The 16,548-nt window shown below is 51.8% G+C and overlaps 1 protein-coding gene across 2 annotated transcripts in view; it reads left to right on the forward strand.

The window, feature by feature from the left end:
- The window catches only part of LDLRAD3 (low density lipoprotein receptor class A domain containing 3), a 196,382-nt gene that overhangs the window by 155,136 nt on the left and 24,698 nt on the right, over window positions 1–16,548 (forward strand). For both annotated transcript variants that reach the window (XM_068261155.1, XM_068261156.1), the window contains one exon: window positions 15,032–15,377. In XM_068261155.1, the coding sequence (XP_068117256.1) occupies window positions 15,032–15,377 (346 nt within the window). The remainder of the gene's footprint in view (window positions 1–15,031; window positions 15,378–16,548) is intronic.

Below are 16,548 nucleotides of genomic sequence, written 5' to 3' on the forward strand. Positions count from 1 at the left end.
GCGGTACCACATGTGTGGCCCTTTTTTACACCCCAAGTGCACTAAGGGGCCCAAAGTCCAATGAGTACCTTTAGGATTTCACAGGTCATTTTGCGACATTTGGTTTCAAGACTACTCCTCACGGTTTAGGGCCCCTAAAATGCCAGGGCAGTATAGGAACCCCACAAATGACCCCATTCTAGAAAGAAGAAGGGGCGCTTTGAGTCTTCTACCAAAGTAATACAGCGCTGCTGTTGGGCAGGTCTCACCTGATTCAGATGTGGCTGGCACAGCGTACACAGCCTCAGCACACTTGTGTCCCACTTGGCCGAGCCGGGGACCAGGCTCACACACGTAGGGGCGGATGTGACGTCACGTCCCGGCGTCCTTCGGGGTCTGTAGTGATGGAAACCAGGACGCTCACCCGGGGAGCGATATACGGAAGTGAACTATCCAATATGCTGCTGCGGATGGAACTCCGCAGTATGGATGGAAAAAAGAGGTGCATTCAAAGATAAAAGTACTGGGAATGTACAATTTATTAAAACGACGCGTTTCACGAAGGCTCACCCTCCGCTTTATCAAGTTCATAACATATTTAAAAATGCACCTTTTTATATCATACATGGTCCTTGTTAGCCAATGGGCTTAGCATGGGCGGGGGCAGTGGTACCTTAATCATCCTAAGAGGGGGTCTAGCAGTGTAATGTTCCCATTATAGGAGCATTTCTGTTACCAATAAGGCTATATATAAGGTAAAAAGTAGAGCTATACTGCTCTTATGTAGAAAAAATTACATATATATAAAAAATATAAAAACCTTTCTATAAAATGTATAAATAATTGTATATAGACAAAAATGTCAATCTTAAAGAGCTGCCATGCACCATGCAATGCCAAAAAGCCTTACATCTATTAGACACCATATTTCCCTCCCCCCCAAAAAATACACATATATACACCACACAAAGCTCCCAAGACACACTAAGAACTACACTCCCAAGAGGGGCTAGTTAAGGGGTATATGAACCATACATACATATATATAGATAGGAGGGGGGGGGATGAAAGAAAGGGACGGATTGTGGGAAAAGGAAAGGGGGGAGAGGGGGAAAAAAAGGGGGAAAAGGCAGGATGGGGGAGGGAAGGAAATGGAGAAATGGGGGTATTTCATTTCCTTCATTTCCTATACCCCCTCTCCCCCCTTTCCTTTTCCCACAATCCGTCCTTTTCTTTCATCCCCCCCCTCCTATCTATATATGTATGGTTCATATACCCCTTAACTAGCCCCTCTTGGGAGTGTAGTTCTTAGTATGTCTTGGGAGCTTTGTGTGGTGTATATATGTGTATTTTTTGGGGGGGAGGGAAATATGGTGTCTAATAGATGTAAGGCCTTTTGGCATTGCATGGTGCATGGCAGCTCTTTAAGATTGACATTTTTGTCTATATACAATTATTTATATATTTTATAGAAAGGTTTTTATATTTTTTATATATATGTAATTTTTTCTACATAAGAGCAGTATAGCTCTACTTTTTACCTTATATATAGCCTTATTGGTAACAGAAATGCTCCTATAATGGGAACATTACACTGCTAGACCCCCTCTTAGGATGATTAAGGTACCACTGCCCCCGCCCATGCTAAGCCCATTGGCTAACAAGGACCATGTATGATATAAAAAGGTGCATTTTTAAATATGTTATGAACTTGATAAAGCGGAGGGTGAGCCTTCGTGAAACGCGTCGTTTTAATAAATTGTACATTCCCAGTACTTTTATCTTTGAATGCACCTCTTTTTTCCATCCATACTGCGGAGTTCCGTCCGCAGCAGCATATTGGATAGCCTACTTCCGTATATCGCTCCCCGGGTGAGCGTCCTGGTTTCCATCACTACAGACCCCGAAGGACGCCGGGACGTGACGTCACATCCGCCCCTACGTGTGTGAGCCTGGTCCCCGGCTCGGCCAAGTGGGACACAAGTGTGCTGAGGCTGTGTACGCTGTGCCAGCCACATCTGAATCAGGTGAGACCTGCCCAACAGCAGCGCTGTATTACTTTGGTAGAAGACTCAAAGCGCCCCTTCTTCTTTATCTTTTCTTTATAGTGGTTATACTGGGAGCAGCTGAGCATATTCGACAGGGGCCTGATCGCACCAAGGGGTGTCATCCACCACACTCTCTCTGCTCATTCTAGAAAGAAGACACCCAAAGGTATTCCGTTAGGAGTATGGTGAGTTCATAGAATTTATTTTTGTCACAAGTTAGCGGAAAATGACACTTTGTGAAAAAAAAACAATTAAAATCAATTTCCGCTAACTTGTGACAAAAAATAAAATCTTCTATGAACTCACCATACTCCTAACGGAATACCTTGGGGTGTCTTCTTTCTAAAATGGGGTCATTAGTGGGGTTCCTATACTGCCCTGGCATTTTAGGGGCCCTAAACCGTGAGGAGTAGTCTTGAAACAAAAATGACCTGTGAAATCCTAAAGGTATTTTTCCCACTCAGCATGGGTATGTGTAAAAATACACCCCAAAACACATTATACTACTTCTCCTGAGTACGGCAATACCACATGTGTGGCACTTTTTTGCAGCCTAACTGCGCTAAGGGGCCCAAAGTCCAATGAGCACCTTTAGGCTTTACAGGGGTGCTTACAATTTAGCACCCCCCAAAATTCCAGAACAGTAAACACACCCCACAAATGACCCCATTTTGGAAAGTAGACACTTCAAGGTATTCAGAGAGGGGCATGGTGAGTCCGTGGCAGATTTCTTTTTTTTTTTTTTTTTTTTGTCACAAGTTAGCAGAAATGCTACTTTACTTTATTTGAAAAATGTCAGCACAGAAAGTTAAAAAAAAATTTTTTTGACAAAATTCATGTCTTTTTTGATGAATATAATAAAAAGTAAAAATCGCAGCAGCAATCAAATAGCACCAAAAGAAAGCTTTATTAGTGACAAGAAAAGGAGCCAAAATTCATTTAGGTGGTAGGTTGTATGAGCGAGCAATAAACCTTGAAAGCTGCAGTGGTCCGAATGGAAAAAAAGGGTCTGGTCCTTAAAGAGACTCTGTAACCTCAAAAACATCCCCTGGGGGGTACTCACCTCGGGTGGGGGAAGCCTCCGGATCCTAATGAGGCTTCCCACGCCGTCCTCTGTCCCACGGGGGTCTCGCTGCAGCCCTCCGAACAGCCGGCGACAGACCCGACTGTAAAATCAATATTTACCTTCCCGGCTCCTGCGCAGGCGCTGTGGCTGCTTTCGGCTCCGAACTAGACGGAAATACTCGATCTCAGTCGGGTCTGCTCTACTGCGCAGGCGCCGGAAACTTGCGCCTGCGCAGTAGAGCAGACCCGACGGCGATCGGGTATTTCCGTGTAGTTCGGAGCCGACAGCCGTCAGAGCGCCTGCGCAGGAGCCGGGAAGGTAAATAATGACGTCATCTTGCACGGAGGGCTGCAGCGAGACCCCCGAGGGACGCAGGACGGCGTGGGAAGCCTCATTAGGATCTGGAGGCTTCCCCCACCCGAGGTGAGTACCCCCAAGGGGATTTTTTGAGGTTACAGATCCTCTTTAAGGGAGGTAAAGCCCGCGGTCCTCAAGTGGTTAAAGGAGTCATCAAGCAAGCAAAAAAAAAAAAAAAAAAAAAAGAGTTTCACTTACCTGGGGTTTCTACCAGCCCCATGCAGCCATCCTGTGCCCTCGTAGTCACTCACTGCTGCTCTGGTCTCCCTCCGTCAGCTCGTTTCGTTTTTGCCGAGCTCAGGGTCGGTGGGACCTCCATCTTTCTCCTCATGCTGATGCCTTGCAAGTACACCTTCAGCATTGTTTCCTCTCATGCCCCTCCCTCCCCTGCTCTCTGCCTACCTGGATCAAATTACATCTCTTTTCACAGTGTGTAGGAGAGAGGAGACACAGCAGAACAGCTGCAGCCTGTCTTATGTCCATTTGCTGTAAACTTATTTCAGATGTCTTGTCTGCCTGCCTGGATTAGATCACATCTTTTTTCACTGTGGTGTGGGCTGGGAGCAGGGCATGGGGGTGGAGTTATGACATCAGTCTCCCAGCATCCTTTGCACCTATGGTTTGGAAAGAAAAAAAATCACCCGGGCCAGGTTTTACACCAGGGTTGGGGATTTCAAAACCATGTGTGGAAAACGGACCCTGGGAATGAAAAATCATATTTTATTATGTGTGATTTTATGTATCTTGGCAACTTATGACATTTAAAGGGAACCTAAACTGAGAAGGATGTGGATTTTTCCTTTTAAAATAATACCAGTTGCCCGACTCCCCTGCTGATCCTGTGTCTCTAATACTTTCAGCCACAGCCCATGAACAAGCATGCAGATCAGGTGCTCTGACTGAAGTCAGGCTGGATTAGCTGCATGCTTGTTTCAGGTGTGTGATTCAGCCACTACTGCAGCCAAAGAGATCAGCAGGACTGCCAGGCAACCGGTATTGTTTAAAAGGAAACCTCCATATCCCTCTCAGTTTAGGTTCCCTTTAAAGCAAACTGTAATTTATAATGTAGGAACTCTTTACATGTAGCAATTGTAAATAATTTCTTATTGCTGACAAGGGACAGGAAGAGGAGGAGACTGCTGAGCTGCGGTGCTGGGCACAAAGGGTTAATATCTTAGCAATAAAGGGAGGAGGTGGGCGGAGGCAGGTGTAGAAGCAGCTCTCACTTTCCTAGCAGCATGGAACTACAGAACCCAGCCAGTGAGGCAATATCAATACATATGTTGCAAAAAAAAAAAAGGTTGTGTAAAAAGGGACAAACATTTTTTGCATTGCTAGTTTAATATAAATTTACTTTGATATCCATAAAAAATGGAAAACTGAAGCGGGCCTGGGGCCCATTACATACTGCTACTTGCAGTCACATTCTCTGAGAGTTTTTGCTGGAGTTTTGTAAAGCGATTTTATCATTTTTTTTGTAGTGATCTTATTTTAGCAACAGCAGTTGTGATTAACGATTTGCAGTTTTGCAAGGGATTTTGGGTAAGTTGGTGGTTTCTGGGTAGTACAAAAACTGCAAAATCGCTTTGAGATCTCTATGTATAGCGATTGTAAAGTGAGTTTACAGTGATCCTGTACTTAAAAATTCTCTGCTGCTGAGATGTTGACACTTTGTGCCCAGCGCTGCAGCTGAGCAGTCTCCTCCTCTTCCTATCCCGATTGATCTGCTCATCGGCGCCCCCCCAGTGTGTCTGTGAAGGTGTGCTTCTCATCACAGGCAGTAATTGGGGAAGTTAGGAAGGTGGCATCGTTTTTGTTAGACTAGTTCATGCCTAGGGAGCTGAGGCTGGATATGCGGGGATTGGAAAGATGTTGTGATCAGGATCTGACTTGAGGGCCCGTTTCCACTATAGCGTTGCGGAATCGCCGGCGAATCACCGCAGGCAAATCGCATGCGGGTGCGATTCCGCATGCGTTTTTTGCCACGATTTCGCATGCGATTTCGCATAGGTAAGGTTGTATGCGAATTTAACCATGTCACTGCCTGTGTAAATTAACATTAATACCTATGCGAAATCGCGGCAAAAAACGCATGGGAAAAACGCATGCGATTTCCCTATTAAATACATTGCGCGCGATTCGCCTGCATTCCACACGCAGGCGAATTCTGAGGGCCCTACCCTGCAGATTTTTTCTGCACAGAAAAACGTGCGGGGAAACGCACAAGTGGAAACAGTCCCATCCACTTGTACTGACTGTGCGAATCCGCATGCGGGCAACGCATGCGGATTCGCGATAGTGGAAACGGGCCCTTATATGACTCATTCACATGGGGGAGCTTACAGGAAAAAGCAGAGATCAAATCACCCTTCAGGCTGCCAGCAGCACTTGCCTACAGTGATATACAATGCACAGACTGCTGTTGAAGTGAACCTGTCTCCGCCCCTTCCTCACTGTAAACAGACCAACGCCCACGAATCCTGTCAGAAATATCACATGACTAGAGCTGGGGGCAGTCAGCCAATGGGAGCAGCTTTAATGGGCAGGAAGGGGCGGGCACCACTCATGCCTCACTCTATAAACGGCAGGAAACAGGTCCAGTTTGGTTCTTGTTGGCCTGACGAGCTTCTGTATCTCTTCAGGGGAGCAGAATCTGTTGTGGATTAGAATTGCAGTATTGATCAGGGGGCAGTTTGGGGTCAGTTTAGTTTACTTGGGTTATAAGTTGTACTTACCCTTTAAGAAATAATATACGCCGTGCGTTCTGTGCTGGAATCCGGTCGTGTTTCTAAGCGCTCTGGCAACAGCAGGCATTTTTCCGCATGAATTTTTATCTCGTCCTTCTAGCGTCGCGCGAGTTCTCTTTACTGCTCTTTTGCTGCCGCTGATGATCCCCCAGGGGTTCCGGAAGGCAGGCGACGTTCCAACCGCAAGCTGAGCGGCGCAGGCCTGACTCCGCCGATGTCTCCGCAAGAGGGAACAGCCCGACAATTCACCTTCATCATGTCTGCGTGTATACGCTTATACGCTCCCCACCCAGCCGAATTCATTATCGCCTTACGGAGAATTCCTCACGCTAGGCAGGGGTATTCCGGTCTGATAGAGAAATGGCTATTCGCGCTCGATAAATAGCCGGGCCTGCTCGTGTCGCCACTCATGGCAGTTGTGGCATGGCCTGGACACCTTAAAGAAGAACTTTAGCGAAAAGGGGAAAAAATTAAATCAATACATTGCAAAGTGAGAAGTTAAGAAATAGACGAGAGATCAAGAAATGATTGATAATCACTGTGTCATGTGTTCATATTGCTTGATCCACAGTCAGCCTGCAGGTCCTCATCTTTACTACTGGCAGACATGGAAAAAAACACATTATCTATAACCACGCCCCCTACCAATGCGATAGGCTAAAAGTCTTGCTTTTTTTTATAAATACACATATGCAGAGAGGGGGATACGGGTTGCTTGGCAGTTGGAAACAGTCATTATTTCTCACAATGCAATGAGGTTCACAGACAGGAAACTGTCAGCACCATGGTCATGACATCACACTGTGGGAGGGGTTTCACCACAATATCAGCCATACAGCGCCCCCTGATGGTCTGTTTGAGAAAAGGAATAGATTTCTCATGTAAAAGGGGGTATCAGCTACTGATTGGGAGGAAGTTCAATTCTTGGTCACGATTTCTCTTTAACGGAACTTCCACGGTCATCGTAAAGGTGCCCATTAATGGTACAATCTCCTGAACAATCGACCATACGATTGATGGGATCAGTTGATGTTAATGGTGCCAATCGATAATCGTTGAATAGATCGTAAAGCCATTCCGAACATCGGAAAGATTCTTTTGGTCTGATCAGATTGCTTATCGTTTTCTCTTTCGTTGTTGGGGCTGAACAATTGTTTTCCGATCGATTGCAGTGATTGGACGGCCAATTGTTCAGGAAATTAGTCAACGGCCACTTTCACATTGCCATAAACTAGAAACGTTCAATGAGGATGCTAATTTCTTGTATGCAAAGTTCATGCAAATTTTATGTGGTTTGGAGTTGAGGCACTCAAATGCCCTTGCCATCCATTTCGATCTCCCCAATTCCAAGCCATGCACAGTTTGCATGATATTTGCATGCAAGCTGGATTTATTACTGCCTCCTTGAACATCTCTACAGTACAGATTTGCAATTTAATCTTAATTAAAAAAAATGATCTTTCCATTCTAGTCTTCAGCCAGCTAAGAATCTGAAAAATTGGCCGTAAGCTGCACTTACAACCTTTTTGTGCAATTTGACCTGATTTGTGACCTCTGTTTGGAGTACTGTTGCCATGAGGCTGTCCAGACTTCCCACCTCCCCTGCAGTAGTGTCTTAAAGCGGACCTGATCTCAGCACTTCTTCTCTGCTGGAAAAGATACGCAACAGCATTATAACCTTTACAGAAAACATTTCTTTCTTACAGCTGATACAAATCCTGCAATAAATATGCAGTGTGTCTACTGCCTGCTTTCATGGAAGCAGACTTATTCTTATATCCTTGTGTTTATAAAGTAGCTGCTCTGCTGGGGCAGCCAGCTGACAAAACTGAGAGATCCAATTACACATGTGATTAGTCACAGATGAGAGGGAATTAGACAGGCTAAACTCTCTAAATATATGCAGGGTGCATTTATGTTATGTTTTCCTTCTGTCCTGTGCAAGAGTTCAGGTCCACTTTATGGTGGAAAATAAACTTTTTAAATCAACTCCAGTGTTTCTTGGGAAGAGAATGTGAATACAAGTGTTCAGGTCAGCTTTCACTCTTGTTTAGTTACACACTTGTACCGGGTTCAGCAACTTTCTAACTGGATCGTCATGACAACCAGGGTTGTAGTTCTGCTGATAAAATGGTGTCTGACTGTGCAGTGCGACAGGGACCTGTGGAATAGAAGTATGGCGTAGGAAACGCATTGCTTATATACTAAATATAATGGGATTGATGCACGAAGCTGCAGTAATATTGCTGTGCCCATGGAAATATTACCAGCGAGTTAAGCCGTTAGTGTTACCAGGGGCGGTGCTACCATAAAGCCACCAATCACGGGATTCAGGCAGCAAAATCTATGGGGCGGAGTTTGGACAAACAGTTTGGGCCATCTGGCGCCTGCCTACTCATCCCCACTCTCCTGGCACCCACACTACCCTCCTCATCCCCGCCCTCCTGGCAAATACACTACCCTCCTCATCCCCGCCCTCCTGACAAACACACTACCCTCCTCATCCCCGCCCTCCTGACAAACACACTACCCTCCTCATCCCCGCCCTCCTGACAAACGCACTACCCTCCTCATCCCCGCCCTCCTGGCACCCACACTACCCTCCTCATCCCCGCCCTCCTGGCAAATACACTACCCTCCTCATCCCCGCCCTCCTGGCACCCACACTACCCTCCTCATCCCCGCCCTCCTGACAAACACACTACCCTCCTCATCCCCGCCCTCCTGACAAACACACTACCCTCCTCATCCCCGCCCTCCTGACAAACGCACTACCCTCCTCATCCCCGCCCTCCTGGCAAACGCACTACCCTCCTCATCACCGCCCTCCTGGCACCCACACTACCCTCCTCATCCCCGCCCTCCTGACAAACACACTACCCTCCTCATCCCCGCCCTCCTGACAAACACACTACCCTCCTCATCCCCGCCCTCCTGACAAACGCACTACCCTCCTCATCCCCGCCCTCCTGGCAAACGCACTACCCTCCTCATCACCGCCCTCCTGGCACCCACACTACCCTCCTCATCCCCGCCCTCCTAGCAAACGCACTACCCTCCTCATTCCCGCCCTCCTAGCAAACGCACTACCCTCCTCATCCCCGCCCTCCTGGCAAACACACTGCCCTCCTCATCCCCGCCCTCCTGGCAAACGCACTACCCTCCTCATCCCCGCCCTCCTAGCAAACGCACTACCCTCCTCATTCCCGCCCTCCTAGCAAACGCACTACCCTCCTCATCCCCGCCCTCCTGGCAAACACACTGCCCTCCTCATCCCCGCCCTCCTGGCAAACGCACTACCCTCCTCATCCCCGCCCGCCTGGCAAACGCACTACCCTCCTCATCCCTGCCCTCCTGGCAAACGCACTACCCTCCTCATCCCCGTCCTCCTGACAAACGCACTACCCTCCTCATCCCCGCCCTCCTGGCAAACGCACTACCCTCCTCATCCCCGCCCTCCTGGCACCCACACTACCCTCCTCATCCCCGCCCTCCTGACAAACGCACTACCCTCCTCATCCCCGCCCTCCTGACAAACACACTACCCTCCTCATCCCCGCCCTCCTGGCAAACGCACTACCCTCCTCATCCCCGCTCTCCTGGCAAACACACTACCCTCCTCATCCCTACCCTCCTGGCAAACGCACTACCCTCCTCATCCCCGCCCTCCTGACAAACACACTACCCTCCTCATCCCCGCCCTCCTGACAAACGCACTACCCTCCTCATCCCCGCCCTCCTGGCAAACGCACTACCCTCCTCATCCCCGCCCTCCTGGCACCCACACTACCCTCCTCATCCCCGCCCTCCTGACAAACGCACTACCCTCCTCATCCCCGCCCTCCTGGCAAACGCACTACCCTCCTCATCCCCGCCCTCCTGGCACCCACACTACCCTCCTCATCCCCGCCCTCCTGACAAACGCACTACCCTCCTCATCCCCGCCCTCCTGGCAAACACACTACCCTCCTCATCCCTGCCCTCCTGGCACCCACACTACCCTCCTCATCCCCGCCCTCCTGACAAACACACTACCCTCCTCATCCCCGCCCTCCTAGCAAACGCACTACCCTCCTCATCCCCGCCCTCCTGGCAAACGCACTACCCTCCTCATCCCCGCCCTCCTGGCAAACGCACTACCCTCGTCATCCCCGCCCTCCTGGCAAACGCACTACCCTCCTCATCCCCGCCCTCCTGGCACCCACACTACCCTCCTCATCCCTGCCCTCCTGGCAAACGCACTACCCTCCTCATCCCCGCCCTCCTGACAAACACACTACCCTCCTCATCCCCGCCCTCCTAGCAAACGCACTACCCTCCTCATCCCCGCCCTCCTGACAAACGCACTACCCTCCTCATCCCTGCCCTCCTGGCAAACGCACTACCCTCCTCATCCCCGCCCTCCTGACAAACGCACTACCCTCCTCATCCCCGCCCTCCTAGCAAACGCACTACCCTCCTCATCCCCGCCCTCCTGGCACCCACACTACCCTCCTCATCCCCGCCCTCCTAGCAAACGCACTACCCTCCTCATCCCCGCCCTCCTGGCACCCACACTACCCTCCTCATCCCCGCCCTCCTAGCAAACGCACTACCCTCCTCATCCCCGCCCTCCTGGCACCCACACTACCCTCCTCATCCCCGCCCTCCTAGCAAACGCACTACCCTCCTCATCCCCGCCCTCCTGGCAAACACACTACCCTCCTCATCCCCGCCCTCCTGGCAAACGCACTACCCTCCTCATCCCTGCCCTCCTGGCAAACGCACTACCCTCCTCATCCCCGCCCTCCTGACAAACGCACTACCCTCCTCATCCCCGCCCTCCTGGCAAACGCACTACCCTCCTCATCCCTGCCCTCCTGGCAAACGCACTACCCTCCTCATCCCCGCCCTCCTGACAAACGCACTACCCTCCTCATCCCCGCCCTCCTGACAAACGCACTACCCTCCTCATCCCCGCCCTCCTGACAAACGCACTACCCTCCTCATCCCCGCCCTCCTGGCAAACGCACTACCCTCCTCATCCCCGCCCTCCTGGCAAACGCACTACCCTCCTCATCCCCGCCCTCCTGGCAAAGACACTACCCTCCTCATCCCCGCCCTCCTGGCAAACGCACTACCCTCCTCATCCCCGCCCTCCTGACAAACGCACTACCCTCCTCATCCCCGCCCTCCTGGCAAAACGCACTACCCTCCTCATCCCCGCCCTCCTGACAAACGCACTACCCTCGTCATCCCCGCCCTCCTGGCAAAACGCACTACCCTCCTCATCCCCGCCCTCCTGGCAAACGCACTACCCTCCTCATCCCCGCCCTCCTGGCAAACGCACTACCCTCGTCATCCCCGCCCTCCTGGCAAACGCACTACCCTCCTCATCCCCGCCCTCCTGGCAAACGCACTACCCTCGTCATCCCCGCCCTCCTGGCAAACGCACTACCCTCCTCATGCCCGCCCTCCTAGCAAACGCACTACCCTCCTCATCCCCGCCCTCCTGACAAACGCACTACCCTCGTCATCCCCGCCCTCCTGGCAAAACGCACTACCCTCCTCATCCCCGCCCTCCTGGCAAACGCACTACCCTCCTCATCCCCGCCCTCCTGGCAAACGCACTACCCTCGTCATCCCCGCCCTCCTGGCAAACGCACTACCCTCCTCATCCCCGCCCTCCTGGCAAACGCACTACCCTCCTCATCTCCGCCCTCCTGGCAAACGCACTACCCTCCTCATCCCCGCCCTCCTGGCAAACGCACTACCCTCCTCATCCCCGCCCTCCTGGCAAACGCACTACCCTCCTCATCCCCGCCCTCCTGGCAAACGCACTACCCTCCTCATCCCCGCCCTCCTGGCAAACGCACTACCCTCGTCATCCCCGCCCTCCTGGCAAACGCACTACCCTCCTCATCCCCGCCCTCCTGGCAAACGCACTACCCTCGTCATCCCCGCCCTCCTGGCAAACGCACTACCCTCCTCATCCCCGCCCTCCTGGCAAACACACTACCCTCCTCATCCCCGCCCTCCTGGCAAACGCACTACCCTCCTTATCCCCGCCCTCCTAGCAAACGCACTACCCTCCTCATCCCCGCTCTCCTGACAAATGCACTACCCTCCTCATTCCCGCCCTCCTAGCAAACGCACTACCCTCCTCATCCCCGCCCTCCTGACAAACGCACTACCCTCCTCATCCCTGCCCTCCTGGCAAACGCACTACCCTCCTCATCCCCGCCCTCCTGACAAACGCACTACCCTCCTCATCCCCGCCCTCCTGGCAAACGCACTACCCTCCTCATCCCCGCCCTCCTGGCAAACGCACTACCCTCCTCATCCCCGCCCTCCTGGCAAACGCACTACCCTCCTCATCCCCGCCCTCCTGGCAAACACACTACACTCCTCATCCCCACCCTCCTTGCAAACGCACTACCCTCCTCATCCCCGCCCTCCTGGCAAACCCACTACCCTCCTCATCCCCGCCCTCCTGGCAAACACACTACCCTCCTCATCCCCGCCCTCCTGACAAACGCACTACCCTCCTCATCCCCGCCCTCCTGGCAAACACACTACCCTCCTCATCCCCACCCTCCTGGCAAACACACTACCCTCCTCATCCCCGCCCTCCTGGCAAACACACTACCCTCCTCATCCCCGCCCTCCTGGCAAACACACTACCCTCCTCATCCCCACCCTCCTGGCAAACCCACTACCCTCCTCATCCCCGCCCTCCTGGCAAAGCACTACCCTCCTCATCCCCGCCCTCCTGGCAAACACACTACCCTCCTCATCCCCGCCCTCCTGGCAAACACACTACCCTCCTCATCCCCGCCCTCCTGGCAAACGCACTACACTCCTCATCCCCACCCTCCTGGCAAACCCACTACCCTCCTCATCCCCGCCCTCATGCGACCCGTGGCATCTGCCGCCCTTCCCTATGACATCATCAGCAGGTGAGGTGTCGCTTCTTATCGAGGCATGCTACCGTACTGATTGAGTGCAGTGATTGGCACAAAACCATGGGCACCAGTTAGCAAAAGGATCAGCGGGCGGCTGTGACTGGCCAGTCCGGTGCCAGCACCCCCCACGTGATCGGTCAATCTGCCGGTATTAACGGCACAGCAATATTACCGCGGCTTTGTGCATCAATCCCCCAACGAGAGGAATATCAGGTTTTGGAAAGTCGGCTGCTTTGAGTGACAAGGATAATAAGTTCTTTGAAAGAAAACTTCTGCCTGTCTTGGTTCCAAATGTTCCGACATAAACGCGGCGGATCCCAGCGAGAGATCGTTACACAATGCACAAATCGCTCATGTGCCGATTTACCTGCCGAGCGCTCGACGCCAGTCTGAGTTTAATCCATTTTTATTGCTTTGAAAATTTGGGACTACAAATCAGCCTTTCAACGCAGCAGCAAAACGCGAGCCAGCAGATGGCGCCGAGAGGGGGGCTGGGAGCCGCATATTACCTCTCCGCTGTCACGTCGTACGCTCGGGGGCCGAGAGGTGGACAGAAATAAACTGCCTGTCACAGCGCTGCAGTCTTTCCATTACAGAGAGAAGAATATGCCAAACCAGATGCGCTGATACCTAGCAGGTGTACCAGGCTTACAACTCAGTCATGGATGATGCAATGCAGGGAGAAACAGCAGTGGCCCCGCCCACAGACAAGTCATATATCGCACTTTTCTCCTGGCGAACTCAAAGCGCCAGAGCTGCAGCCACTAGGGCGCGCTCTATAGGCAGTAGCAGTGTTATGAAGTATTGCCCAAGGTCTCCTTACAGAGTAGGTGCTGGCTAACTGAATGGGAAGAGCCGAGATTCTAACCCTGGTCTCCTGTGCCAGAGGCAGAGCCCTTAACCGGTAAGCTACCCAGCCACATAGCCAGAAAGTGACTCTAATTCAGCCCTTCAGGTCAAAATTTCAAACCAGGATTTTTAGGTGTAGAAGCCTCATTTTACACAAAAATGTGACACCTGAGCTTTCTGTTTATGGAGCTGGTGTTGTGGGTGGTTATATTTACATCTGTGCCTGGAGTCAGTAAATGAAGGGTAGCGGTTTTCTGCCCAGGCTCTTTTAGCCAGTTGCTCCACCAGGCTAATTTTGGTGACCACCCAGCTGTCATCGGCTAGCCTCCTCACCCTCCTCCTGTGCTGTAAGCAGTGTTGCACTGGTCCTGGCTTCCCCCATTATGCCCCACCCGGCTACTTTTTCGTTCCAACCGGCTGGAAAAAATTCTGTCAAGGAAGCCTTCAGGGCTCTTCGGGGAAAGGTGCGCAAATACTTGTGTCCCTGAGTACTTCCGAAAACGAGCAGCTCCATAAGCCGAGCGTGGAATTGTGCAGTGTGGAACCCCTCATCCTTCGGAGCACTCAGAGACCCAAAGACACAGCTGGCAGGAGATTTGAACAGGGGCCCGGCAGTGGAACGAGGGGACGCAGAGAGGAACTGGAAAGCTCTGAGCAGTAGGTATGTCAAACTCCAGTCCTGAAGGGCCGAGGTCCTCACACATTTTTGGTACAGCTCAAATTAATTGAGGAGTCTGAATCAGGAAAGGTGTGGTCCATAAGTAGATCACATTTCTCCATTCCTCAGTCCATCCTGAACTCTGATATGGATATGGTCCTCGAGGCCTGGAGTTTGACACCTGTGCTCTAAGGGAGCCATAGCCTTCCCGCCTCTCAGCTGATTATCTAACTTTTTCATTTTAGGAGGTTACAGTTGTCCTTTATATCTGCATGTAAGCTAGAATTATCAGCCTCTTGTTCATTGCTATCGGTTATTGCCACCGTGTTTTGGCTTTGCTGTTGTGTCCTCCTGTCCTGATGGTTTCCCTTTTCCACCCACAGAGAGCGGCAGCAAGAAGGAGTTTGTGTCCTCCGAGAGTCACCTCCTGTATTACCCGAGTATCACCTACACCATCATAGGCAGCTCGGTGATCTTTGTCCTGGTGGTGGCGCTGTTGGCGCTGGTCCTGCACCATCAAAGGAAGCGCACTAACCTCATGAGTCTCCCGGTACATCGGCTTCAGCACCCTCTGCTGCTGTCCAGACTGGTGGTGCTGGACCACCCACACAACTGCAGAGTCACCTACAACGTCAACAATGGGGTCCAGTACATGTCCAGCGAGGGCTACCAGCCACCGGTCAACATCGAGTCTCCTCCATCCTACAGCGAGGCCGTGCTAGACCACAAGTAAGTGAGATGGGGTTGCCTATCATTTAAAGGTTTTGGGGAGATCCAAGTATCAGTTGCTACACAACTTCCAGAAATGATTGCATTTAAATTGTTTGTGTACTTAAATGTGTGTAAAATCTGGCCATGATCTGTAAAGCAATGTAGATGCAGTTTTTGGGCCTATTCACACTAGGGTGATTAGCTAGCGATCCCTGCTAATCGCCAAAGCACTAGTGCTATTCTACCCTATGGCAGTGTTCTCACTACTGCGATTGGTGCCGATCACGGGCATTTTGCAATTTGCGCCAATCGCAGAAGCGTAACCTGCAGCATTTTTGGAGAGATTCTGGAGTGAATCGCTCTTCCCGATACACAAGACCTCCATCGCCCTTTCCGATACACAAGACCTCCATCGCTCTTCCCGATACACAAGACTTCCATCGCCCTTTCCGATACACGAGACCTCCATCGCCCTTTCCGATACACGAGACCTCCATCGCTCTTCCCCATACACGAGACCTCCATCGCTCTTCCCCATACACGAGACCTCCATCGCTCTTCCCCATACACGAGACCTCCATCGCTCTTCCCCATACACGAGACCTCCATCGCTCTTCCCCATACACGAGACCTCCATCGCTCTTCCCGATACACGAGACCTCCATCGCTCTTCCCGATACACGAGACCTCCATCGCTCTTCCCGATACACGAGACCTCCATCGCTCTCCCCGATACACGAGACCTCCATCGCTCTTCCCCATACACGAGACCTCCATCGCTCTACCCGATACACGAGACCTCCATCGCTCTTCCCCATACACGAGAGCTCCATCGCTCTTCCCCATACACGAGAGCTCCATCGCTCTTCCCGATACACGAGACCTCCATCGCTCTTCCCCATACACGAGAGCTCCATCGCTCTTCCCGATACACGAGACCTCCGTCGCTCTTCCCGATACACGAGACCTCCATCGCTCTTCCCCATACACGAGACCTCCATCGCTCTTCCCCATACACGAGACCTCCATCGCTCTTCCGATGCACGAGACCTCCATCGCTCTTCCCCATACACGAGACCTCCATCGCTCTACCCAATACACGAGACCTCCATCGCTCTTCCCCATACACGAGACCTCCATCGCTCTTTCCCATACACGAGACCTCCATCGCTCTTCCCCATACACGAGA

This window comes from Hyperolius riggenbachi, chromosome 11 (assembly GCF_040937935.1).
Source record: "Hyperolius riggenbachi isolate aHypRig1 chromosome 11, aHypRig1.pri, whole genome shotgun sequence".
Taxonomy (NCBI): domain Eukaryota; kingdom Metazoa; phylum Chordata; class Amphibia; order Anura; family Hyperoliidae; genus Hyperolius; species Hyperolius riggenbachi.